We start from the raw sequence: 25,000 nt of genomic DNA on the forward strand, positions 1-25,000 counted from the left end.
GTGTATATGTGCATGCATGCGTATGTGTGTGAGTGTGTGTATGCCCTATTCTGCATACGCACCTGTGCATTTATATATCTTTAGGTATTATGTTTATGTATGTGTCTATAGAGACTGCATCAGAGTATTTAAGAGATAAAGGTAAAGATCCCATATACCGTAAATCCTCGAGTATAGTCCACCCTTGAGTATAATACGCAGGGGATTTTTAGGGGGCTGTACCTCTGAAAAACCTAAACCTTGTGTATAATATGCACCCCTTCTCTAACTTGAGTCAAGGAGGTCTATATAATGTCCTTGGTTTGTAAAAATGTATACGGTAATGTCCTTTATTATTATTGTATATATAACATAATGCAAACGTGTAGCTCTTTTGTGCAATTTGTTTGCAGAAAATAAAGAAATAACAGTAATAACGTTTAATAAATGTTGCTTACTGCAAGTTATGGATGATTCTTTTATGACTTCACTGCTTTCAGGCTTAGCTTAAGGTATTTTCGTGCCCGACATCACAAAATGCGTCTGAATAAACATTGTTGGACAGCAAATAGGGATTTGGACATTGCTTAGAAAATATTTTTCATTTTTAACCTCGTATATAGTACGCACTAGGGACTTTGACCATTGAATTTTTTGGGAAAAGTGCGGATTATACTCGGGGATTTACAGTACACATGTGTGTGTGTGTGTGTGCGATTCTATAAACAGATAGGAGCTTGATGTACAAACCTCTACCAAGATGCCTAATCACGAGGCACTGAGCCATCATCATCTGACCACACCTCAACATACATCCCCATCCAGTATCTGTAGTCGGGCCAGTTCCACCTGTAAACATAAAAGCGTAAACATTATCAACATCATCATCATCACCATCATCATCATCACCATCATCATCATCACCATCATCATCTACAGCTTTTGATTCAATATCAACTCCCTTCACTTATCAATATCCACCAAAACATTGCATAAGATCGATATCTACCTGGCTAAGCACCTGTAAACCTAACTAGGTAAGCAGCAAGCCAGAGACACCTAGATAGCTAGCTGGATACCTACCTAGTTAGCTAGTCATACAGCTAGCTAGAACTCCTAACTTGTTGCCCAGACACACTTTGAGTGAATAAGTGTCTAGCTGGCTAAATACCCATTTAACTGGTTAACTCTTTTGTTACCATATTTCTGTTGAGATGCTTTGTGTTTCTTTCAATTATTTTAAATATAACAAAGAATTTAGTAAAATAACTTAGTTATTGTTAAGTTAATGTTAGGAACATAAATTGTGACTAAGGTTTGGTGGAAGATTTTAATTCAGAACTTATGGAAACAAGACATTTGTACCACAAAGCCAGAGGTGGTTTCAGGCGGGTTGATATCAAAAGGGTTAATGACTTAACAAGCTAGACTGCAATGTAGCTGCCTAGATACCCATCTAGCCACCTAGATGGCAATCTAACCAGACTGATACCTATTCAGCAGTTTAAATACCGATTTAGCCAGCTTGATGCCTATATAACCAGTTTGATACCTATCTAATTAGCTAGGCACCTATCAGACTGGCTAGGTGCCTATCAAGCTGGCTAAGTACTTATCAAACAGGCTAAGCACCAATCTAACCATCTCAATATCTAACAAACCAGCTAGGTAGCTAGTCAGGAAACTATTCCGCTAACTAGACATGTATCTAGCTAAACAGTCAGCAATCAAGACACCTATAGAGGTAGCTAAGTCAACAACGAATAAAAACAACAGGTATACAAGTCATCAAATATCATATACCCAGGCACATTCCCCATTATAGGAGTGGGTAGCCACAGCAAGGCACACACCAGGCATTTCATTCATTTCCCTCAAAGGGGCAAGCCCTGTTCTATGCTTAGATCAAGGCATAGAACGCAAACCCCAATAGCAGTAGTGGGGCCCGACCAGCATATGCAGGTTTATCCCTGCCATATCATGCTGGTTCTGTACCCCACTGAGTAACATCAAAATTCATTCATCCGTCCACAAACCCCCTCCAAGCTTTCCTATCATTTATAAACTCTCTTGCCTCTCTCACTCCGGCACCTCGAACCACCAAAGCTTTCCTCACTCCATCCATCCACACAATGTGAGAAAGAAGGAGGCGAAAGAAAGAGAAGACAGTGATGAAAAGGGAGAAGAAAAACTGAGTGACTCACCAATTGGACTAAAGTTTTTCCTATAAGTTATCCATATCCGAGACAAAATGTCTGCTTTCAATTCATCCAAATCTGGGAGAAGAAAAAATAAAAATAAAAAGTGAAAGATTGAAAACAGAGAAGGTCCAGTGTTGTAATTAGCTTCAATTCCGGAACTTTCCTCTCAAACTGATTCCAAAGAACCTCAGCAGGGAAAAGTAAAATTGTGTGTTTGCATGTGTGAGATATATTCTTTTATTCTTTTACTTGCTTCAGTCATCTGACAGCAGCCATGCTAGAGCACGGCCCCGAAGGGGCTTTTTTTTAGCCAAAGAAGTCGACCCCCAAGACATTCTTTGTAAGCCTAGTACTTATTCTTTCAGTCTCTTTTGCCAAACTGCTAAGTTACAGGGACATAAATACTTCAACATCAGTTGTCAACTTATGGCAGAGGAACAAACACACACACAAAGACACACACACACACACATATATATATATCACCGTGACCGACCAGACCATCAGATGTTGCTACACATCGCTGGTCACAATGCGTTCACATTGTTTTAGCCTTCAAATGACGCCACTCCGCTGGCCAAGCAAGCAGGCCAACAGAAGAAAGAGTGAGAGAAAATTGTGGCGAAAGAGTACAGCAGAGATCACCACCCCCTGGCGGAGCCTCGTGGAGCTTTTAGGTGTTTTCGCTCAATAAACACTCACATCACCCGGTCTGGGAATCGAAACTGCGATCCTACGACCACGAGTCCGCTACCCTAACCACTGGGCCATTATTCCTCCACATTCTACCTGTTTTATGTGCAAAAAATGTACAACTCTGCAATGCTGTTTTAAAATTAAAGAATTACATCATTGAAATCTCCAAACTATGAGGTAATGCATGATTAATTCAAAACAATGTGAATAAATAGGTGTTACGTTTGACGGAGTGGGACTCCGTCGGTTATGACAATGAAGGTTCCAATAGATCCGATCAACAGAACAGCCTGGTTACCCTTTTACTGGTTTCAGTCATTTGACTGTGGCCATGCTGGAGCACCACCTTTAGTCAAGCAAATCGACCACAGGACTAATTCTTTTGTAAGCCTAGTACATATTCTATCATGCACTTTTGCCGAACCGCTAAGTTGTGGAGACATAAACACACCAGCATCGGTTGTCAAGCGATGTTGGGGGGACAAACACAGACATACAAACGCACACACACACACACACATATATGTTGTTGTTTGTTCCTTCTCGAGCCATGCCTGGTTCATAAGGGCCGGTTTCTTCGCGTATAGGTTCCCCACCTGGACAGGACGCCGGTCCGTCGCAGATGAGCTGCAAGATGCAGAAGGAAAAAGTGAGAGAAAGTTATGGTGAAAGAGTCAGCAGAAGTTTGCCATTACCTTCTGCCAGAGTCGCGTGGAGCTTAGGTGTTTCACTCATAAACACACACACCACCCGGTCTGAGATTCGAACCCGCGATCTCTCGACCACAAGTCCGCTACTCTAACCACTAGGCCATGTGCCTCCACACGCATATATATACATATATACGACGGGCTTCTTTCAGTTTCCGTCTGCCAAATCCACTCACAAGGCTTTGGTCAGCCTGAGACTATAGTAGAAGACACTTGCGCAAGGTGCCACGTAGTGGGACTGAACCTGGAACCATGTGGTTGGTAAGCAAGCTACTTACCATACAACCACTCCTGCGCCTTTGAAATTAATGTGCATATGGCTGATCACTCCACAGACACATGTACCTTAACGGAGCATGACACAGAGTGTGATAAGGTTGGCCCTTTGAAATACAGGTACAATTCATTTTTGCCAGCTGAGTGGACGTCAGCAACATAAAATAAAGTGTCTTGCTCAAGGACACAGCGTGGTACCAGGAATTGAACTCACAACTGTACGATTGTTAGTCTAATATCCTGACAACTAAGCCACGAGCTTTCACATTTGACAGAGTAATCTGAATGCTAAAGAAGAGTTAAACTGGCCAGATTTGGCCTCTCACACCTATCCTACAATGTCATACTAAAAATAAACAATTTCATCATCGAAATTAAAATTTGAATAAATAAGCATTACACTTGACTGTTTCATCATCATCATCAACATCATCATCGTTTAGCGTCCGCTTTCCATGCTAGCATGGGTTGGACGGTTCGAGTGGGGTCTGGGAAGCCAGAAGGCTGCACCAGGCCCAGTCTGCTCTGGCAGTGTTTCTACAGCTGGATGCCCTTCAACCACTCCGTGAGTGTAGTGGGTGCTTTTTACGTGCCACCTGCACAGGTGCCAGACGAGGCTGACAAACGGCCACGATCGGATGGTGCTTTTTACGTGCCACTGGCATGGGGGCCAGACGGGGCTGGCAAACGGCCATGATTGGATGGTGCATTTTACATGCCACCGGCACGGAGGCCATTGTTTGTTTGATCCTTCATGTCAAAATGAGAAACCTTGTCCCTTAACTATTCTTTCCCATTAGAATGTGTGCCCTTATTTGAGATAATGCAGGATTTATTCAAAACAATCTGAATAAACAAACATTACATCTGACAGAGTGATCTGTATGCTAAGAGGTTAAACCAGCAATATCAGGTCCAGATATGTTCCAGAGTTCACCTCTCCTACCTATCTTTCAATGCTATACAAAAATTATACAACCACGTCATATAATGCATGAGTCATCATCATCATCGTTTAACATCCGTTCTCCATGCTAGCATGGGTTGGACGGTTCGACCGGGGATCTGGGAAGCCAGAAGTCTACACCAGGCTCCAGTCTTATCTGGCAATGTTTCTACAGCTGGATGCCCTTCCTAACGCCAACCACTCCGTGAGTGTAGTGGGTGCCTTTTACGTGCCACCTGCACAGGTGCCAGGCAAGGCTGGCAATGGCCATGATTGGATTGGTGCATTTTACGTGCCACCGGCACGGAAGCCAGTCAAGGCGGCACTGGCATCGGCCATGATTCGGATGGTGCATTTTACGTGCCACCGGCACGGGGGCCAGTCTAGGCATGATTAATTCAAAATAATGTGAATAAATAAGCACTGCATGTGACAGTGGTTAGAGCATTGGACTCACAATCATGAGGTAGTGAGTTTGATTCCCAGACCGGTCTGTGTGTTGTGTTCTTGAGCAAGATGCTTTATTTCACGTTGCTCCAGTTCACTCAGCTGTAGAAATGAGTTGCGACGTCATGGGTGCCAAGCTGTATCGGCCCCTTTGCCTTCCCCTTTGCCTTCCCCTTGGATAACATCAGGAGCACAGAAAGAGGAGGCTGGTGTGCATGGGCAACTGCTGGTCTTCTACAAACAACCTTGCCCGGAATTGTGCTTCAGAGGGGAACTTTCTAGGTGCAATCCCATGGTCATTCATGATTCACCCTTTTACATTTGACAAAGTACCGTAAATCCTCAAGTATAGTCTGCCCTTGAGTATAATACACAAGGGATTTTTAGGGGGCTGTACCTCTGAAAAACCTAAACCTTGTGTATAATACGCACCCCTTCTCTAACTTGAGTCAAGGAGGTCTATATAACGTCCTTGGTTTGTAAAAATGTATACGCTAACGTCCTTTATTATTATTGTATATATAACATAATGCAAACGTGCAGCTTTTTTGTGCATTTTGTTTGCAGAAAATAAAGAAATAACAGTAATAACGTTTAATAAATGTTGTTTACTGCAAGTTATGGATGATTCTTTTATGACTTCATTGCTTTCGGGCTTAGTTTAAGGTATTTTCGAGCCCGACATCACAAAATGCGTCTGAATAAACATTGCCAGACAGCAAATAGAGACTCGGACATTGCTTAGAAAATATTTTTCATTTTTAACCTCATAGTACGCACTAGGGATTTTGACCTTTAAATTTTGGGAAAAATTGCGGATTAATCTTGAGGATTTACGGTAATCTAAATGCTGAAGGTGTGACTGCTCCCACCCATTAAAATTTGAATAAATAAGCATTACATTTGACTGTTTCCCACCATCTGTTTGTTTGATCCTTCATGTCAAAATGGGAAACCTTATCCCTTAACTATTCTTTCTCATTAAAACATGTGCCCTTATTTGACCAATTAAAATGTGTTGTCTTTTTCCCTTACTTGACCAAACCTCTCAGCAAAATATTTAACGGTGCCTCTTAATAAAATGTTCTTTCCTATTAAATTATAGTATTTGTCCATTAATTGCCACTTCCCTCCATTTAAAATGTATATTTTTGTCCCTTAATTGATTAAAATTCATTAAAATACTAAACCATGACCCTTAAATGATAGTTCTCTCCCATTAGAATATGTAGCTCTGTCCCTTAATTGACTATTAGCACCCATTAAAACATGTAACCACATCCCTTAACTTTTCCATTAGAATGTATAACTGTAAGCTCATTGCTTTTGTTTAACCCAAGGTCAGCCATCTTCAGGACTAATTAAAAGTGTTCCAATCATGACCATCCCATCTATTTGTATGCAGGAGACTTATATTCAATTGCATTCTTCTTAATTTAAGACAGCAGAGTGTGATTTGAGAGAATTATGATTACTATTTCTAGCAAGTCGACTGACCACAAACAGGCTTCTTTGCAGGCTTATCATTCTTGCAGTTCAGAGTGGGAGTGGGTAAGAGGAGGAGGAGGAGTTGCAAAACACCAACACTAACATGTGACTGTACAGAGGATGCCTGTGTGACTGTATCCACGTATCTGTGTTCTGTAGACTTTAGACATAACAAACAACAATTCTAATTAAATACATCTATCTACCTATATATATATATATATATATATATATATGTGTGTGTATATAGATATGTATATATAGATATGAATATATAGAGATATGTATATATAGATATATATAAACATAGATATATATAGATATAGGACCTCGTGTGTAAAGTTGGCGATTTTTTTCCCTCTGTCTTCCCTTCTCTGGGTCTTTACTTCTCCTATGTTTCTGACGAAGAGCTCCGCTCGAAAAGTTAAACCCTCCTTCTTTCCTTCTTTCCTGAGCGTTCAATAATACTATATTTGTTCCACGTCCTTGCGTTGTTGTGTTTTTTTGTGCTTTCTTGTTTGGATTAACTATATATATAGATAGATAGAGAGATAGATAGATAGATAAATAGATATCACCATCGTTTAACGTCCGCTTTCCATGCTAGCATGGGTGGGACGATTTTGACTGAGGGCTGGCGAACCAGATGGCTGCACCAGGCTCCAATCTTGATCTGGCAGAGTTTCTACAGCTGGATGCCCTTCCTAATGCCAACCACTCCGAGAGTGTAGTGGGTGCTTTTATGTGCCACCTTCACGGGGACCAGTCAGGCGGCACTGGCAACGACCTCGCTTGAATCTTTTACACATGCCACCAGCGCGGGTGCCAGTAAGGCGACGCTGGTAACGATCACGCTCAAATGGTGTTTTTTTACATGCCACCAGCACGGAGGCCAGATAGCCGCTCTGGCAACGACATAGTTTTTTTGTACGTAGGGTCTTCCATACTTTTTAACCTATATGGTCATATATTGACAATACAGAATATTTTTTAGTGGCTTTCACATTTTTTTTTTTACTTATTGCTTGATTTATTGTCTATCAATAGACAACCAGAAATGTGAGAATATTCTCCTTTGTGATTTCTTAATGGGTTGTACATTCTTGAAATGTGGTGACATCTTTTGATAGGATCATAGAGAGGAATTTCAAAAGGACCTTTTTCTTGTTATCGCTTTGTCCTTTATCTATATTTTATTTTATCTTTATTACCTTAACCCTTTAGTGTTTAAACCAGCCATATCCGGCCCAAATATTCTAAATGTTTTATATTCATATTGGCCATATCTAGCCTCTCACACCTAACCTACAGTGACATTCTAAAAATAAACAACCACATCATTGAAACCTCAAAGCTATAACATAATGCATGATTAATTCAAAACAATTTAAGTGAAAAAGTATTACATTTAATAGAGAAATTTGAACACCAAAGGGTTAAATTTTTAGTCACTTTTAAAATGCATTGATTTAATCCATATATTTTTCTTCATTCGACTCCATTCGCATTGCCTTTTCAGGTTTTATCACCTTTTGTATTCGTGTGTATATATGTGTGTATCTGTGTGTGTGTGTGTGTGTGTGTGGTGTGTGTGTATACTTTTATACTGTTGTGTTTCATCACTGGATTCCCTGGTGTTTGTAATATATATTTATGTTCGTCATTATGATAATATGGGAAAAGTTGCTTTTGACTAATTAGAGCGCTTATTCATTATACCCGTCAATTACTTTATAATATATATATACATACACATATACATACAACACATACACACACATATATACATACACATACATACATATATATATACACACATACATACACAATATATACACATACTCACAAACACATATAGACACACATATATATATATATACACACATACATACACAATATATACACACACATACTCACAAACACATATATACACACACATATATATATATCCACACACATATATATATACACACACACACACACAAATATACACAGATATATATATATATAGACATGTACACACATATAGACATGCACACATACATATACATGCAAACACACATACCCACACACACACACACACACACACACACATATATATATATACACACACAAACATATATATACATACACATACAGATATATACATACACATACAGATATATACATACACATACATGCACACACATACTATATATACACACATATATACAAATGCACACACAACACACACACACACACACACACATATATATATATACACACACAAACATATATATACATACACATACAGATATATACATACACATACAGATATATACATACACATACATGCACACACATACTATATATACACACATATATACAAATGCACACACACACACACACACACACACACACACACATATATATATATACACACACACAAACATATATATACATACACATACAGATATATACATACACATACATATATATACATACACATACAGATATATACATACACATACAGATATATACATACACATACATGCACACACATACTATATATACACACATATATACAAATGCACACACATACCCACACACACACACACACATATATATATATACACACACAAACATATATATACATACACATACAGATATATACATACACATACAGATATATACATACACATACATGCACACACATACTATATATACACACATATATACAAATGCACACACATACACACACACACACACACATATGCATACACTGGCAAACACATATATACACATATTTAAAATCAAAAACATGAAAAAAAAAAGCAAAAGAAATGCTTTCTTGTGAGTGTCATAGAAATTTCTAAAAATAGAGAAAAAAATTGTGGAAACAAAGGTTAAGAATGAGGTCTCACAATGGCACCAAACAATTTGTAGCAGAAAAGGGGGCAGCGGGGAGAGGAACAGTTAAACAGGGAGGATGCAATGTATGAGTTGATGAATCATAAGATGTGGTGTCCTTCATGCTTGGCAGAAAAAAAAAATAAATAATAATAATAGTAATGATAATAATAATAATTAATAATAACGGTGCAGTTGTGGCTGTGAATCTATAGAAGACATGTGCCCAAAGTGCTATGCAATGGGACTGAACCCAGAACCTTGTGGTTGGGAAGTAAACTTCTTACCACACAGCCATGCCTGTGTCTATATATCTCTTTTACTCTTTTACTTGTTTCAGTCATTTGACTGCGGCCATGCTGGAGCACCGCCTTTAATCGAGCAACTCAACCCCGGGACTTATTCTTTGTAAGCCCAGTACTTATTCTATCGGTCTCTTTTTGCCGAACCGCTAAGTAACGGGGACATAAACACACCAGCATTGGTTGTCAAGCGATGTTAGGGGTACAAACACAGACATACAAACACATACACACACACATATATATATACATATATATACGACGGGCTTCTTTCAGTTTCCCTCTACCAAATCCACTCACAAGGCATTGGTCGGCCCGAGGCTATAGAAGAAGACACTTGCCCAAGGTGCCACGCAGTGGGACTGAACTCGGAACCATGTGGTTGGTAAGCAAACTACTTACCACACAGCCACTCCTGCGCCTATATCAAATAAGGATAAGATCGTTAATTTAAATTAAATATCGATCTTATCAACTGAACCCGGAACCATGTGGTTGGTAAGCAAACTACTTACCACACAGCCACTCCTTATCAAATAAGGATAAGATCTTTAATTTAAATTAAATATCGATCTTATCAAGTGGCCAGCATGGAAATAAAAAGCTTCAAAGGTAATAATTATTACTAAGATTATAACTTAGGATATCTACGAGATACTGCCATGCTGAAAATAGCAGCCAAAATCTGACTCTAAAACCACATTAAATGTTCATACAGCACAAGGAGAGAAGACAAAAAGACAAAATAAAACTAGCAAAAAATTACTTAATTTTGTTTTTTTGTCTTCTCTCCTTGTGCTGTATGAACATTTAATGTGGTTTTAGAGTCAGATTTTGGCTGCTATTTTCAGCATGGCAGTATCTCGTAGATACTCTAAATTATAATTATATATATATATATATATATACACACAGATAAAGGGTGAAATATAATTAATTTAATAAAATCAACAAATTTCACCAAGAAGTGTTTTGGTATGGAAAAGGACCATATTCGGTAAAAGTTTATATAATTATAACAATGAGGGTCTTTGCAACAAGTTGCTAGACCACATACTGAAAGTATTAGAAATAGCAGTCCTCTGGCTGCTATTTCTAAAACTTTTGGTATGTGGTCTAGCAACTTGTTGCAAAAACCCTCACTGCTATAATTATATATATATATATACACATACACTCGACACTCTTCCAGCAGCTCCTGCAACCAAGCTGGTGCCAAACGTAATGCTCAGCACTCCTTTGGACTACATCCTCAAGGTCGAGAGAGGAATCCTGACGATTGGGCTACCCAGGATTTTCTTACATCTACCCCAGGCCTGCGCAAAACTGGAGAGGAAACTAGAGAGGACATGAAATGTAAAAACCAGACTGGATTAGTTTATGCGCAACTCCATTGTCTCCCGAGACAAAAGGATGCCAACAACAACAATACACACACACTCACACACTTTTCTATTAAAGTGGCAAAAACATCACGAGTTTCAGATTCCCGTTTGTCAGACATTTGTGATCAAGACTAGAATAAAATTGTGATGATGCAAGTGGTATATGATTGGATATGATGCAATTTGACAAATAAACTTTTGAATTTGAACGGGTAACCTATTTTCAAAGCATGACCGGTGTTGTATTGCTAATGGTTGGGTGGGGTTGCGTATAAATTGAATAGTAAAATATATCATCTACTATAATAATAGTAGAGGCACATGGCCTAGTGGTTAGAGCAGCGGACTCTCAGTCGAGGGCTCGGAGGTTCAAATCTCAGACCGGGCAATGTGTGTGTTTATGAGCGAAACATCCAAAGCTCCATGTGGCTCCAGCAGAAGGTAATGGCGAACTTCTGCTGACTCTTTCGCCACAACTTTCACTCACTCTTTCCTCCTGCATCTTGCAGCTCACCTGCGAGGGACCGGCGTCCCATCCAGATGGGGAACCTATACGTGAAGGAAACCGGGAAACCGGCCCTAATGAGCCAGGCATGGCTCGAGAAGAAACAAACTATGATAATACTCTTGTTTTCCTCCGTCGAAACATATGAATGAGAAAGGAAGGGGTGATGGCAAACTGGTAGTGGAAGCATTTCAGCTCTGAGTGAGTATATGTGTTTATATGTAAAAAGGAGGAATGCGTGAGTGTGTGTGTGCAATGGAAGTGGGATGGTGAACATTCAACACTGAAAAGAAAAATCCAACAGCGTTTCAATTCCGTGTTTGTGTATGTGTGTGCGTGTACAAGGGAAGTATGTGAATGTTTGTATGTGAAGCAGCGTGTGTGTGTGTGTCTGTCTGTGTCTGTGTGTGTGCATGTGTATGTGTGTGTATGTGTCTGTGTGTGTGTGTGTATGTGTTTGTGTGTCTGTGTCTGTACGTGTGTGTGTGAGTGTGTGTGTCTGTGTGTTTGTCTGTCTGTGTGTCTGTGCCTGTCTGTGTGTGTCTGTCTGTCTGTGTGTGCATGTCTGTGTGTATGTGTCTGTGTGTATGTCTGTTTGTCCCCCACCACCACCTGACAACTGGTGTTGAAGTGTTTATGCTCTGCATAACTTAGCAGTTCAGCAAAAGAGACCAACAGACAAAGTACCAGGCTTATAAAGAACAAGTACCAAGCTCAATTCATTCAACTAAAAACTCTTCGAGGTGGTGCTCCAGCAAGGCCACAGTTTAATGACTAAAACGGGCAAAAAATAAACCATTCTCCAAATCACAAGACAGTAGCAAACCAAGATCACAGACTACAGGAGGGGTCCTTTATTTCCAGGTTTCCATGGAAACGTGTCTGATTATTGGGAAATATTACCTTGCGTGGAAAACAGATGGTGTTTGGCAACAGGAAGGATAGGTGAGCTGGCAGAAACGTTAGCACTCTGGACGAAATGCTTAGCGGTATTTCGTCTGCCGCTATGTTCTAAGTTCAAATTCCGCTGAGGTCGACTTTGCCTTTCATCCTTTCGGGGTCAATAAATTAAGTACCAGTTACGCACTGGGGTCGATATAATCGACTTAATCCGTTTGTCTGTCCTTGTTTGTCCTCTCTGTGTTTAGCCCCTTGTGGGTAGAAAAGAAATAGTTATTTCGTCTGCCACTACATTCAGAGTTCAAATTCCGGCGAGATCAACTTTGCCTTTCATGCTTTTGGGGTCAATTAAATAAGTACCAGCTATGCACTGGGGTCGATGTAATCGACTTAATCCTGTTGTCTGTCCTTGTTTGTCCCCTCTATGTCTGCCCCTTGTGGGCAATAAAGAAACAACAGGAAGGACAGGCATCCATCTGTAGAAAAATTTGCTTCATAAAAAAATCTGTCTGACCCATGCAAGTATGGAAAAGATGTTAAATAATTGTGATGATGATGATGACGATGATGAGGAACGAGATAGCAACTTGTACAAGAGGGTGCTGAAAAGTTCCTGGCTTTGGGTAAAAGAAAATACAGGAGAATCGATTAATTCTGATTTTACTCAACATATTCCCCTCTCAGATTCACACACTTATTGCAGCGGTCCTTCAGTTTTCCTCAGTTCTGTAAAAGAACTCAGAAGGTTGGACCTCCAACCAGGCCTTTCACGATACCCTTAAACCCAGGAACTTTACAACACCCTGTCTTATGTATTTGTGAGTGTATATACATACATACATACACAAGGGGATTTTTCTAAGCCCTGTAAAAGAACTCAGAAGGTTGGACCTCCAACCAGGCCTTTCACGATACCCTTAAACCCAGGAACTTTACAACACCCTGTCTTATGTATTTGTGAGTGTATATACTTACATACATACACAAGGGGATTTTTCTAAGCCCTGTAAAAGAACTCAGAAGGTTGGACCTCCAACCAGGCCTTTCACGATACCCTTAAACCCAGGAACTTTACAACACCCTGTCTTATGTATTTGTGAGTGTATATACTTACATACATACACAAGGGGATTTTTCTAAGCCCTGTAAAAGAACTCAGAAGGTTGGACCTCCAACCAGGCCTTTCACAATACCCTTAAAGCCAGGAAATTTTCAGCGTCCCCACCCCTATTACTCACTGGAAAACTGACATAATACTGGAAGCATCCAAGAACAGAATGATATGCAGTACAACAAAGCACAGCACAAGTCAGGTATAAGGATGTGGACCATTGCAGCACATCGCTGCATCTATCATTTGTTGGTAATTACTTTAGGCTTGCGGAGGCACGTGGCTTAGTGGTTAGGGTGTGGGATTCATGACCATAAGATTGGGGTTTCAATTCCTGGACGAGGCGATGCATAGCATTCTTGAGTAAAACACTTCATTTCATGTTGCTCCAGTCCACTCAAGTGAAAAAATGAGTTTAGCCTGGAGAGGGAAGGGCTCTGCCAGGCTCTCTCGCCCAAGACATGCTGCACGGTTGCAGTGCCCTAACAGCCCTGAAGGGGTTAAGGGACTTGTCAAAACTTAGGTTTCCCTAAGCAACACTTCAAGCAGTATCCTCATCAGCCCCCATCTTCACAAGGTACTTCCTCATCTGCCTTGACCATGAGGCTTGTGGACAACCAGCATGACCTGTGACCTGTTACCCCAACACAGGATCTGAAAGGTCCAAGGTCTGCATCATGTCCCAGTGTCTACTTTGGCATGGTTTCTACAGTCAGATACCCTCCCTAATACCAACCACTTTACAGTGTGTATTCAGTGGGTTTTTTTCATGGTACCAGCACTAGTGAAATTGTCATACAGCTTACAAGACCAGAGAGTGATTTTACACTAGGAGATGAGAAGTTAAAGTATAAGGGAAAGGCCCAGAGCATTATAGGCCTCTCATACAAGAACTACACAACTACACACATTTTAGACGCAAGGGAGGGGACAACATGGTTTCTATAGCGGAAGGCCCTTCCTAAGGCCAACCACTTGGCAGGGCAATCTGGGTTCAGTCCCACAGTGTAGCACAGGGACCAAGTATCTTCTACTATAGCTTCGAGCTGACTAAAGCCTTCTGAGAAAATCTGGCAGATGGAAACTGAAAGAAGCCCATCATTAGTGTGTGTGTGTGTGTGTGTGTGTGTTTGTCGCCTACCACCATTCAACAATGGTGTTGGTTTGTTTACATCCCCATAACTTAGCAGTTCAGTAAAAGAGACCAATAGAACAAGTACCAGACTGAAAAGGAAAGAAAAAAAAGCACTGGGGTTGATTTGTTGGACGAAACACTTCAATGCAGTGCTCCAGCTTGACCACAATCCAATGACAACTGAAACGTTAGCTAAATTCATTTCTACAGTTCATTAGACTGGAGCAACAGGAAATGAAGTGTCTTGATCTCAATCGAAGGAGAGGGGCTTTCTCCGTCCGGGTTGCGGATCCGTGGAATAAGCTGCCGGACGAGATAGTGAAGATGCCGACAACCGCTCGGTTCAAAGTCTCTCTTGACCAGAAATGGCCTGAACTCTTTGCATGAACACCACCCTGTACATAACTCCATGTCCCCCTACATGGCCTTGCTTTTTGCTTTTTGAGCCAAAAAATTAACTTAACTTAATGCTATGCATCACCAGGTCCAGGAATTGAAACCACAATCTTATGTCATGAATCCCACACCCTAACCAGACAAAGGAACCCACACAAAAATCAGTTTTTTTTTTGGTTTTTTTCTTGCCAATCACCTTTCACCAGACTTTAACTTCTGCTCATACTCACCATAAAATGTGCTGTAAGCGTTACCAAGAATATGTACTGGTTCATCTGTTTGTGGGAAATCGACTAACTCAGCAGGACCGCTCTCGTATGTCAGACACACAGAGGCTGGATCGAAGAACCGCAGAAGTAACAAAGGAGGAGAAAAAGAAAGAAAGAGAAAAAAAATTACAATTAATTTTCAAACAAATCATTTTATATTCTGTTTAATACAAAAATTATCTTAACCCTTTTGTTACCGTATTCCTGTTGAAACACACTGCTTTTGTTGCAATTAACTTTGATAATTACGAAGAATTTGGTAAAATATTGGGTTGTCCGGAAAGTTTGTGCTGATTTTTAAAGGAAAGAAAAAGATCAATAAATACCTGCCACTACATTTTTAATCAACCAGATATGAACCATTTTGTTGCACAATGTGTCTCCATCTTTCTGTAACTTGAAAATATCCTCTTCTCAGAATTGAGGTGGTTTCATGGCAAAGAATTCCTCAAGGTATCTTTTTATGTCATCCAAGGAATTGAAATTTTTACCATTAACACATCCCAGCCGAGCTGCAGTAATTTTTGTCTGGTTCCCAAGGCATCAAGTGCCGAAAATGAACTTTCTTATCTTCCATTTTAAAGGGTTACAGAATTAACACAGGTTATAGGAACATAAATCTTCTTCCATGAAAAGATAGCTTAAACTGTGCTCTAAATGGAGATGTAGTCAAATCCTATTTTATGGACTCAACCATGTTCTAAAATAAGTTGAAAGGTAAGCTACTATAAATTGGCACGAACTTTCCGGACAACCCAATAACTTTTCTGATATTTGGAACATAAATTAACATACTTGGAACATAAATTAACATAAATTAACATGGAAGGTTTTTAATTTCGATCACTTTAAAACAAGAAGTTTCTATCAAAAAGCCGCACATGGTTCCAGATTCAGTCCTACAGTGCGGTACCTTGGAAAGTGTCCTCTACTATGGTCCCAGGCTGTCTGAAGCCTTCTGAGTAGATTTGGTAGATAGAAACTGAAAGAAGCCTATCACGTGTGTGTGTGTGTGTGTGTCCTCCACCAACAGTAAAAGTCTTGACAACCAGTGTTGGTGTGTTCACATCCCCGTAACTTAGCAGTTCAGCAAAAGAGGCTGATAGAATAAATACTAGGATTACAAAGAATAAGTCTTGGAGTCGATTTGTTTGACTAAAGGCAGTGCTCCAGCATGGCCGAAGTCAAATGACTGAAACAAATAAAAGAATAAAAAGACCGGGCGTGGCTGTGTGGTAAGAAACTTGCTTACCAACCACATGGTTCCGGGTTCAGTCCCACTGCATGGCACCTTGGGCAAGTGTCTTTTACTATAGCCACAGGCTGACCAAAGCCTTGAGAGTGGATTTGGTAGACAGAAACTGAAAGAAGCCCATCATGTGTGTGTGTGTGGGTGTCTGTGTGTCCTCCACCAACAGTAAAAGTCTTCCCAATTAAAGGTGAGTTCTGCTATTGGATGAAGGTTCTACATTGCCCAAAGCACAACAGAAGGACTAAGATTCCAACTTGAATCCTTTCATTACCATATTTCTGCAGAAATATTCTCTCTTTACTTACTTGTTTCAGTCATTTGACTGCAGCCATGCTGGAGCACAGCCTTTAGTCGAGCAAATCAACCCCCAGGACTTATTCTTTGTAAGCCTAGTACATATTCTATCGGTCTCTTGCCGAACCGCTAAGTTATGGGGCATGTAAATACACCAGCATCGGTTGTCAAGCAATATATATATACATATATACGACAGGCTTCTTTCAGTTTCCGTCTACCAAATCCACTCACAAGGCTTTGGTCGGCCCGAGGCTATAGTAGAAGACACTTGCCCAAGGTGCCACGCAGTGTCTCTGAACCCGGAGCCATTTGGTTGGTAAGCAAGCTACTTACCACACAGCCACTCCTACATATATACGACGGGCTTCTTTCAGTTTCCGTCTACCAAATCCACTCACAAGGCTTTGGTCGGCCCGAGGCTATAGTAGAAGACACTTGCCCAAGGTGCCACGCAGTGTCTCTGAACCCGGAGCCATTTGGTTGGTAAGCAAGCTACTTACCACACAGCCACTCCTACATATATACGACGGGCTTCTTTCAGTTTCCGTCTACCAAATCCACTCACAAGGCTTTGGTCGGCCCGAGGCTATAGTAGAAGACACTTGCCCAAGGTGCCACGCAGTGTCTCTGAACCCGGAGCCATTTGGTTGGTAAGCAAGCTACTTACCACACGGCCACTTCTGCGCCTAATGACTTTGATTCAATTGATTTTGGAAATATTAAAGAATTTTTCTTTACACTTGTTGAAATTAGTCAGACTGATGTCCTCCTCTTGGTTGCCACTTTTCACCACACTTCAGCTGTTGTGTGCTCCAGCCTTCTTCAGGTGACAATCAAGATGAGGTCATCAGTCTGACTAATTTCAACAGTGTACATAAATCAAAGTCGGATGTAGAGGGTTTGTTAGACACAGTGTGAGACGACTGTTGTTATCGCTAGGCCTAACTCATCGTAAAGTCAATCCCACCATGACTGATATACAAACTACAGTGGAGAAGGCCAGCCCCTGGATTTGGTTAAAAAGAGACGATGAGCAATGGCTAGAAGAATATTGGGCTTTATTTAATAACCAGTTGATCAAGCAAGCGGAGTCTCATATCAGTGAGGGGGGGCCGGTGCGCATTGATGCTGTCGAGAGGTAGGCCCCGAAATGGCGCGCATTCTCTCCTGATGACCCCATAAACTTGCTGGCTTCCGGTATGCGGAGTTTTTGACCGGTAGCACTTGCATGTGCAAGTTGTTTGCAAGACATATAAATTCCACATGGGACGAGGTGACGAAACATGATCTTCAGATGCTGAGCCTCTCAGTGGCTGAGACTGTTGGTGATGCACCGTGCTTGAAAAGGCCTGTCAAACCATGTGAGATTGTAGTAGTGGTCAATGCCAGAATTGTGTATACATCACCAAACCTATATATGTATGTACAGACAGATGTGAATGCATGCGTATATGTGTGTATGCACATATGCAGATTCAAGTAGAATAAGTAAGCAGCCTGACAAACAAAACAACTAATCACAGAATCGAATGATGCTGCTTCAAGAGCAGCAGGTTAAGTCAATCCCATTGACCCCCAGTACTCAACTGGTACTTATTTTATTGACCCCCCACACACACCAAGGACAAATGGCAAAGCTCACCTGGGCAGAATTTGAACTCAGGACATTGAGACACACAAAAAAAGTTTCTACCAGCTCCATCTTAGAATATATCTAATAATCCTGTCTACAAAAGACATACAGCCTGAAGTTTTGGTGGGAAGGGGACTAGTCGATCACATCAGCCCCAGTGTTTCACTGATACTTATTTTATCGACCCCAAAAGGATGAATGACAAAGTCAACCTCAGCGGAATTTGAACTCAGAACGTAAAGACAGACGAAACGCTGCCCAGCGTGCTAACAATTTTGCCAGCTCACCACCTTAGAATATATCTAATACTGACATTAGGAAGGGCATCCAGTCATGGAAACCATCATCATTCATCATTGTTCGACCGTGGTCGAGACAATGGAATTTACCATGCTACGCCAGACTTCACGGTCCATCATGGCATTACGGAGGTCCTGTTGCTTGATGCCTGTATCCCTGGAGATTACATCAGGGTAGGAGAGTGTGCGCCCTCTGGTATTGCGAGTAGATGGCTTCCAGAGGAGAAGAGTAGAAATTGCCTCGTTTTCAGCTCTACAACAATGTCCAGCAAATGGACTCTCTTACCTTTCACAAGAGATGACACAGGTGGTAGTTTCCCATATATTTGCAGTTTGGTTGGATGATGCTTCCATGAGAGATTTTGAGCTCTCATAAGGAGGCGAGTGTAGGTTCCATCCAACCGCCTCTCAAGCTTCTTTGATAACGTCCAGGTTTCTGAGCCACATAGTAGAATTGGTTCGACTGTGACTTTGAAGATTTCAAGTTTGAAGTCTCTACTTAGATTTGATGACCAGATCTTATGCATGTCATTACAGGCTGACATGACATGACATGGAAACCATGCCAAATCAGACTGGAGCTGGTGCAGCCTTCTAGCTTGCCAGCTCTTGTCAAACCGTCCAACCCATGCCAGCATGGACAACAGAAGTTAAATGATGATAATGAATGAGAGCTGTCTGAGAACAATCTAAACTGGATTAAATATAGAATTTGGCTTGTATTTAGCAAGAAGGTTGAAGGCTACAGCAGTTAAAACATTGGGACAATAACAAACCAGATGAGGACACTAATCTAAACATATACATATACAGGCGCAGGAGTGGCTGTGTGGTAAGTAGCTTGTTTACCAACCACATGGTTCCGGGTTCAGTCCCACTGCGTGGCACCTTGGGCAAGTGTCTTGTACTATAGCCTCAGGCCGACCAAAGCCTTGTGAGTGGATTTGGTAGACGGAAACTGAAAAGAAGACCGTCGTATATATATATATATATAATATATATATATATACACATTCAAAATGTGACCGCGTGTGTACCGTTGGCGATTTTTTTTCCTCTGTCTTCCCTTCTCTGGATCTTTCCTTCTCCTATGTTTCCGACGAAGAGCTCCCTTCCTTCCTGAGCATCCAATAATACTATATTTGTTCCACGTCCTCGCGTTGTTGTGTTTTCTCTTTGTGTTTTCATGTTTGGATTAACTATATATACATATATATATATATATATGCATGTGTGTGTTTGTGCGTCTGTGTTTGTTCCCCCTAGCATTGCTTGACAACCGATGCTGGTGTGTTTATGTCCCCGTTACTTAGCGGTTCGGCAAAAGAGACCAATAGAATAAGTACTGGGCTTACAAAAGAATAAGTCCTGGGGTCGAGTTGCTTGATTAAAGGCGGTGCTCCAGCATGGCCACAGTCAAATGACTGAAACAAGTAAAAGAGTAAAAGAGTATGGTTAATCCACATTAATCCGTAAGGAGCATAAGGTCAGTTTCCTGGTTTCTCTGGCATATATATTCCTCCCTGGATAGGATGCTGGTCCATTGTAACATTACTCACTTTTACCAGCTGAGTGGTCTCAGCAATGTGAAGTGTTTTGCTCAAGAACAAAACGCATCACCCAGTTCAGGAATTGAAACTACAATCTTATGACCGTGAGTCCCAACACCCTAACCACTAAGCCACGCACCTACACACACACACATTCACTACAATACCATGTGACCCTTCTTGACCAATAACAGCCTATCTCTTGGTAGCCAACTTGGACTTCCTGGATCACTTCATTCAGCATTCCATGGTCAGAGACTTAGGGACATCCTCATCAAGAAATTTGATGAGAGGGAGGAGGAGCTACAGACATCGGACATAGAAGGTAGCTGGAAATTCCTACGGGACAGCTTGCTGAGTGCCACAGACCAAGTCTGCAGATGGTGCAAAGTCCCTTCCAGATGTAGAGTTACATGGTGGTGGAATAGTACAGTAGACAAAGCCATTAGAGCAAAGAAACAGGCCTGGAAAGGTGGGGCTAGCAGGGAACTGTACCAGGTAGCCAAAAGGGAGGCTGGGCAGCAGGTATACATAGCCAAGAGCTTAGTGGAAAAGAAGAAGTTTGCCAATGTCCAGCGATGTGAGGACCAAAAAACTGAGGTATTTCAAATTGCTAGACAGTGTGTGAGAGAAAATTGTGATGTCACAGGAGAGAAATGTATCTGCATGGATGATGGTGCACTTGCTTTTAATGATTCTTAAAAGAAAGAGGTTTGGAGAAGCCATTATGAAAGACTGCTGAATGTGGAGAATGAATGGGAGGAGGAGAGCCTGCCAAACGTTGACCCAGTGGAGGGACCAGCTATTCGAATAGACAGCTCCCTAGTAGATAAAGCAATTAAGGCTATGAAGCCAGAAAAAGCCCCCGGCCCATCAGGTATCACTGCTGAGATGCTTAAAACAGCTGGTTATGTGAGCTATGGCCTAGTCACCCGTATTGTAAACCAGGTAGTTCATAATGGAGTCATGCCCAATGACTGGCGTAGCAGCACCATAGTCAACTGCTACAAGGGTAAGGGTGATGCTCTAGATAGAAATAACTACAGGGGTATTAAACTGTTGGATCAAGTGATGAAGGTCACGGAGAGGGTCATAGCCCATCTCATTAGGGAGAAAGTCTGCTCAGATGAGATGCAGTTTGGTTTTGTGCCAGGTAGAAGCACCACTGATGCCATATTCCTGGTTTGACAACTGCAGGAGAAATACCTAGCTAAAGATAAACCCCTCTACTTAGCTTTTGTGACTTGGAGAAAGCCTTTGACAGGGTCCCTCGATCCCTTATCTGGTGGGCGATGTGGAAACTGGAGATTGACGAATGGTTAATAAGGGCTGTACAGGCCCTATACAGAGAGGTGGTTAGTAAGGTTAGAATTGACAGTGAGTATAGTGAAGAATTCCGGGTAGAAGTAGGAGTCCACCAAGGTTCAGCCCTCAGTTCGCTTTTATTCATCATAGTCCTCCAGGCAATAACAGAGGAATTCATGACAGGTTGCCCCTGGGAGCTTCTCTATGCTGATGACCTGGCCCTCATAGCAGAATCACTACCGGAACTAGAAAAGAAATTTCAGGTGTGGAAGCTAGGTTTAGAATCAAAAGGCCTTAGCATCAATGTAGCAAAGACCAAAGTTCTAGTAAGTAGGAAGGCGAACTCATCACACACACCCTCAGGTAGGTGGCCCTGCTCAATCTGTAGAAAAGGTGTAGGTAGACATTTCATAAGATGTACCCAGTGTAAGCTATGGACGCATAAAAGGTGCAGCAACATCACAGGAAAATTAACCAAGAAGATAGCTTTTGTATGTGGCAGATGCACAGGGGCAATAGACACCACAGATACTCAGAAAACAGATTCCATTACACTCCAGTGGGAGAAACTAGAAGTAGCTGAAAGCTTCCACTACCTAGGTGGCCAAGTTAGTAGTGGGGGGCGGATGCTCAGAGAGTGTTACCACTAGAATAAGAATAGCCTGGGCAAAGTTTAGAAAGCTTCTACCCCTACTGGCGACAAAGGGTCTCTCGCTCAGAGTGAAAGGTAGATTGTATGATGCATGTGTGCGAACTGCCATGCTTCACAGTAGTGAAACATGGGCTGTGACTGCAGAGGACATGCGTAGACTTGAAAGAAATGAAGCTAGCATGATCCGCTGGATGTGTAATGTCAGTGTCCATGCACAACAGAGTGTAAGTGCCCTGAGAGAAATGTTGGACATCAGAAGCATTGGATGTGGCATGCAGGAGAGACGTTTGCATTGGTATGATCATGTACTACAGATGGATGAGGAGAGATGTGTGAAGAAGCGCCACTCCCAAACAGGTGAAGGAATCCAGGGTAGAGGCAGACCCAGGAAGACATGGGATGAGTGGGCCTCCACAGAGGCAATGATGAAAGACCGAGACCTCTGGAGATATGCTGTGACTGTGAAGATCCGACAAATAAAGTGAGTTCATGTCTGTATCCTACACCAGCTTCACACAACCAGCCCCAGCCCATTCAAAGTCCCTTGGATCACAAGACGGCCAGCTGTGCTTACCTTGGATCATGGGGCAACCTGCTGTGCTTGAGGAGACCTATTGTGTCAAGTACATCAACATCAAAATAAAAATCAAATGGAAATTGTAGTTGTGGTACCCGTGTTTGTGTGTGGGGGCCATTTTTGGATTGGTCCCAGAGTTTATTGTGGTGTGTGTAAATGGGTCAATGTAACACAAACACATAGAGATGTGCACACACACACATAGAGACGTGCACAGAGACACACACACTCACACCATTCTGACCTCTGAGACCAATCCCCAAAACCGCTGAACCATGACAGACTAGCCCAGAAACAAAAAAATCCTTTTAATTCCACATTGCTCTTCCTTCCCCCACTCCAACCAACCTCCCACACTGTCCCTTAAAATAGCAAACAAGCCTTAGCTAACACACAAAATTTAAAAAATGCTAGGAAAACAGGTTGGTTCTTCTCAAATTCTTTGTAAACTCTTAAATATATCTCCTGTGTATATATACACTACCAAACAAACATGATTTTTATAGAACTCCTAATACTTTTTCTGCGTATGTATATAGATACTACCAAACAAACATGATTTTTATTGAACTCCTAATACCTTTTGTTAAATATTTTCTTGTAAATTGTTTTTAACATTTTCTTATCATTATCAAAGAATGTATCGCTGTTTTTTAATACTTTTGTGATAACCAGTACTTAACACAAAGCTCATATAAAGCTTTACATTTTACTTTTGACAATCTTTTTCTAAAAAAGTGAAACTGGTCAAGTAAATAAACATCTTTAAAATTGCATTTTCAAACCGTCTTTCATATATATATATATATATATATTATATATATATATATATATAGAGAGAGAGAGAGAGAGAGAGAGAGAGAGAGAGAGAGAGAGAGTGGAGGCACGTGGCTTAGTGGTTAGGGTGTCAGCATCATGATTGTAAGATTGTGGTTTCGATTCCTGGACCGAGCAATGTGTTGTGTTCTTGAGCAAAACACTTCATTTCACATTGCTCCAGTCAACTCAGCTGGCAAAAATGAGTAACACTGCGATGGACTGGCGTCCCGTCCAGCTGGGGCAAGGCGGCAAGCTGGCAGAAATGCTAGCACACCAGGCGAAATGCTCAGCAGTATTCCATCTGCCGCTACGTTCTGAGTTCAAATTCCACCGAGGTCAACTTTGCCTTTCATCCTTTCGGGGTCGATTAAATAAGTACCAGTTACGCACTGGGGTCGATAAACTCGACTTAATCCGTTTGTCTGTCCTTGTTTGTCCCTTCTGTGTCTAGCCCCTTGTGGGTAGTAAAGAAATATATATATATATATATATATATTATATATATATATAGCACCCACTACACTCTTGGAGTGATTGGTGTTAGGAAGGGCATCCAGCCGTAGAAACACTGCCAAATCAGACTGGGTCTGGTGCAGCCTTCTGGCTTCCCAGACCCCAGTTGAACCGTCCAACCCATGGAAAGCGGACGCTAAATGATGATGATGATGATGATAGTGGGTGCTGGTGCAATGTAAAAACCAGCCAGTGGAGCCATAGAAGCTATACCAAATCAGACTGGAACTTTATGCAGCTCCCGGCCGTCCCACCTCCTGTCAAACCGTCCAACCCATGCCAGCATGGAAAAATGGACGTTAAATAACGATGGTACACGCATATATACACGCACGTACAGTTCTATGACAACAACAGCAACAACAACCAACACTGTGCGTGCGTGGTGCGTGACTGAATGAGTGTAGGTTCGTATGTGTGATTTGTGGAAGATGTTTTTGTACAAATATATAAAAATGTGAAGTGGAT

The 25,000-nt window shown here is 41.4% G+C and overlaps 1 protein-coding gene across 3 annotated transcripts in view; it reads right to left on the bottom strand.

Annotated features, from left to right (window-relative positions):
• Nucleotides 1-25,000, bottom strand: part of LOC115225795 (cysteine protease ATG4B) — a 50,489-nt gene that overhangs the window by 21,045 nt on the left and 4,444 nt on the right. For all 3 annotated transcript variants that reach the window (XM_036514747.1, XM_036514748.1, XM_029796753.2), the window contains exons 2-4: nt 15,597-15,701; nt 2,184-2,255; nt 730-828 (exon numbers count right to left, since the gene is read on the bottom strand). In XM_036514747.1, the coding sequence (XP_036370640.1) occupies nt 730-828; nt 2,184-2,255; nt 15,597-15,701 (276 nt within the window). The remainder of the gene's footprint in view (nt 1-729; nt 829-2,183; nt 2,256-15,596; nt 15,702-25,000) is intronic.

The sequence above is a fragment of the Octopus sinensis genome, linkage group LG28 (genome assembly GCF_006345805.1).
Source record: "Octopus sinensis linkage group LG28, ASM634580v1, whole genome shotgun sequence".
Lineage (NCBI taxonomy): Eukaryota > Metazoa > Mollusca > Cephalopoda > Octopoda > Octopodidae > Octopus > Octopus sinensis.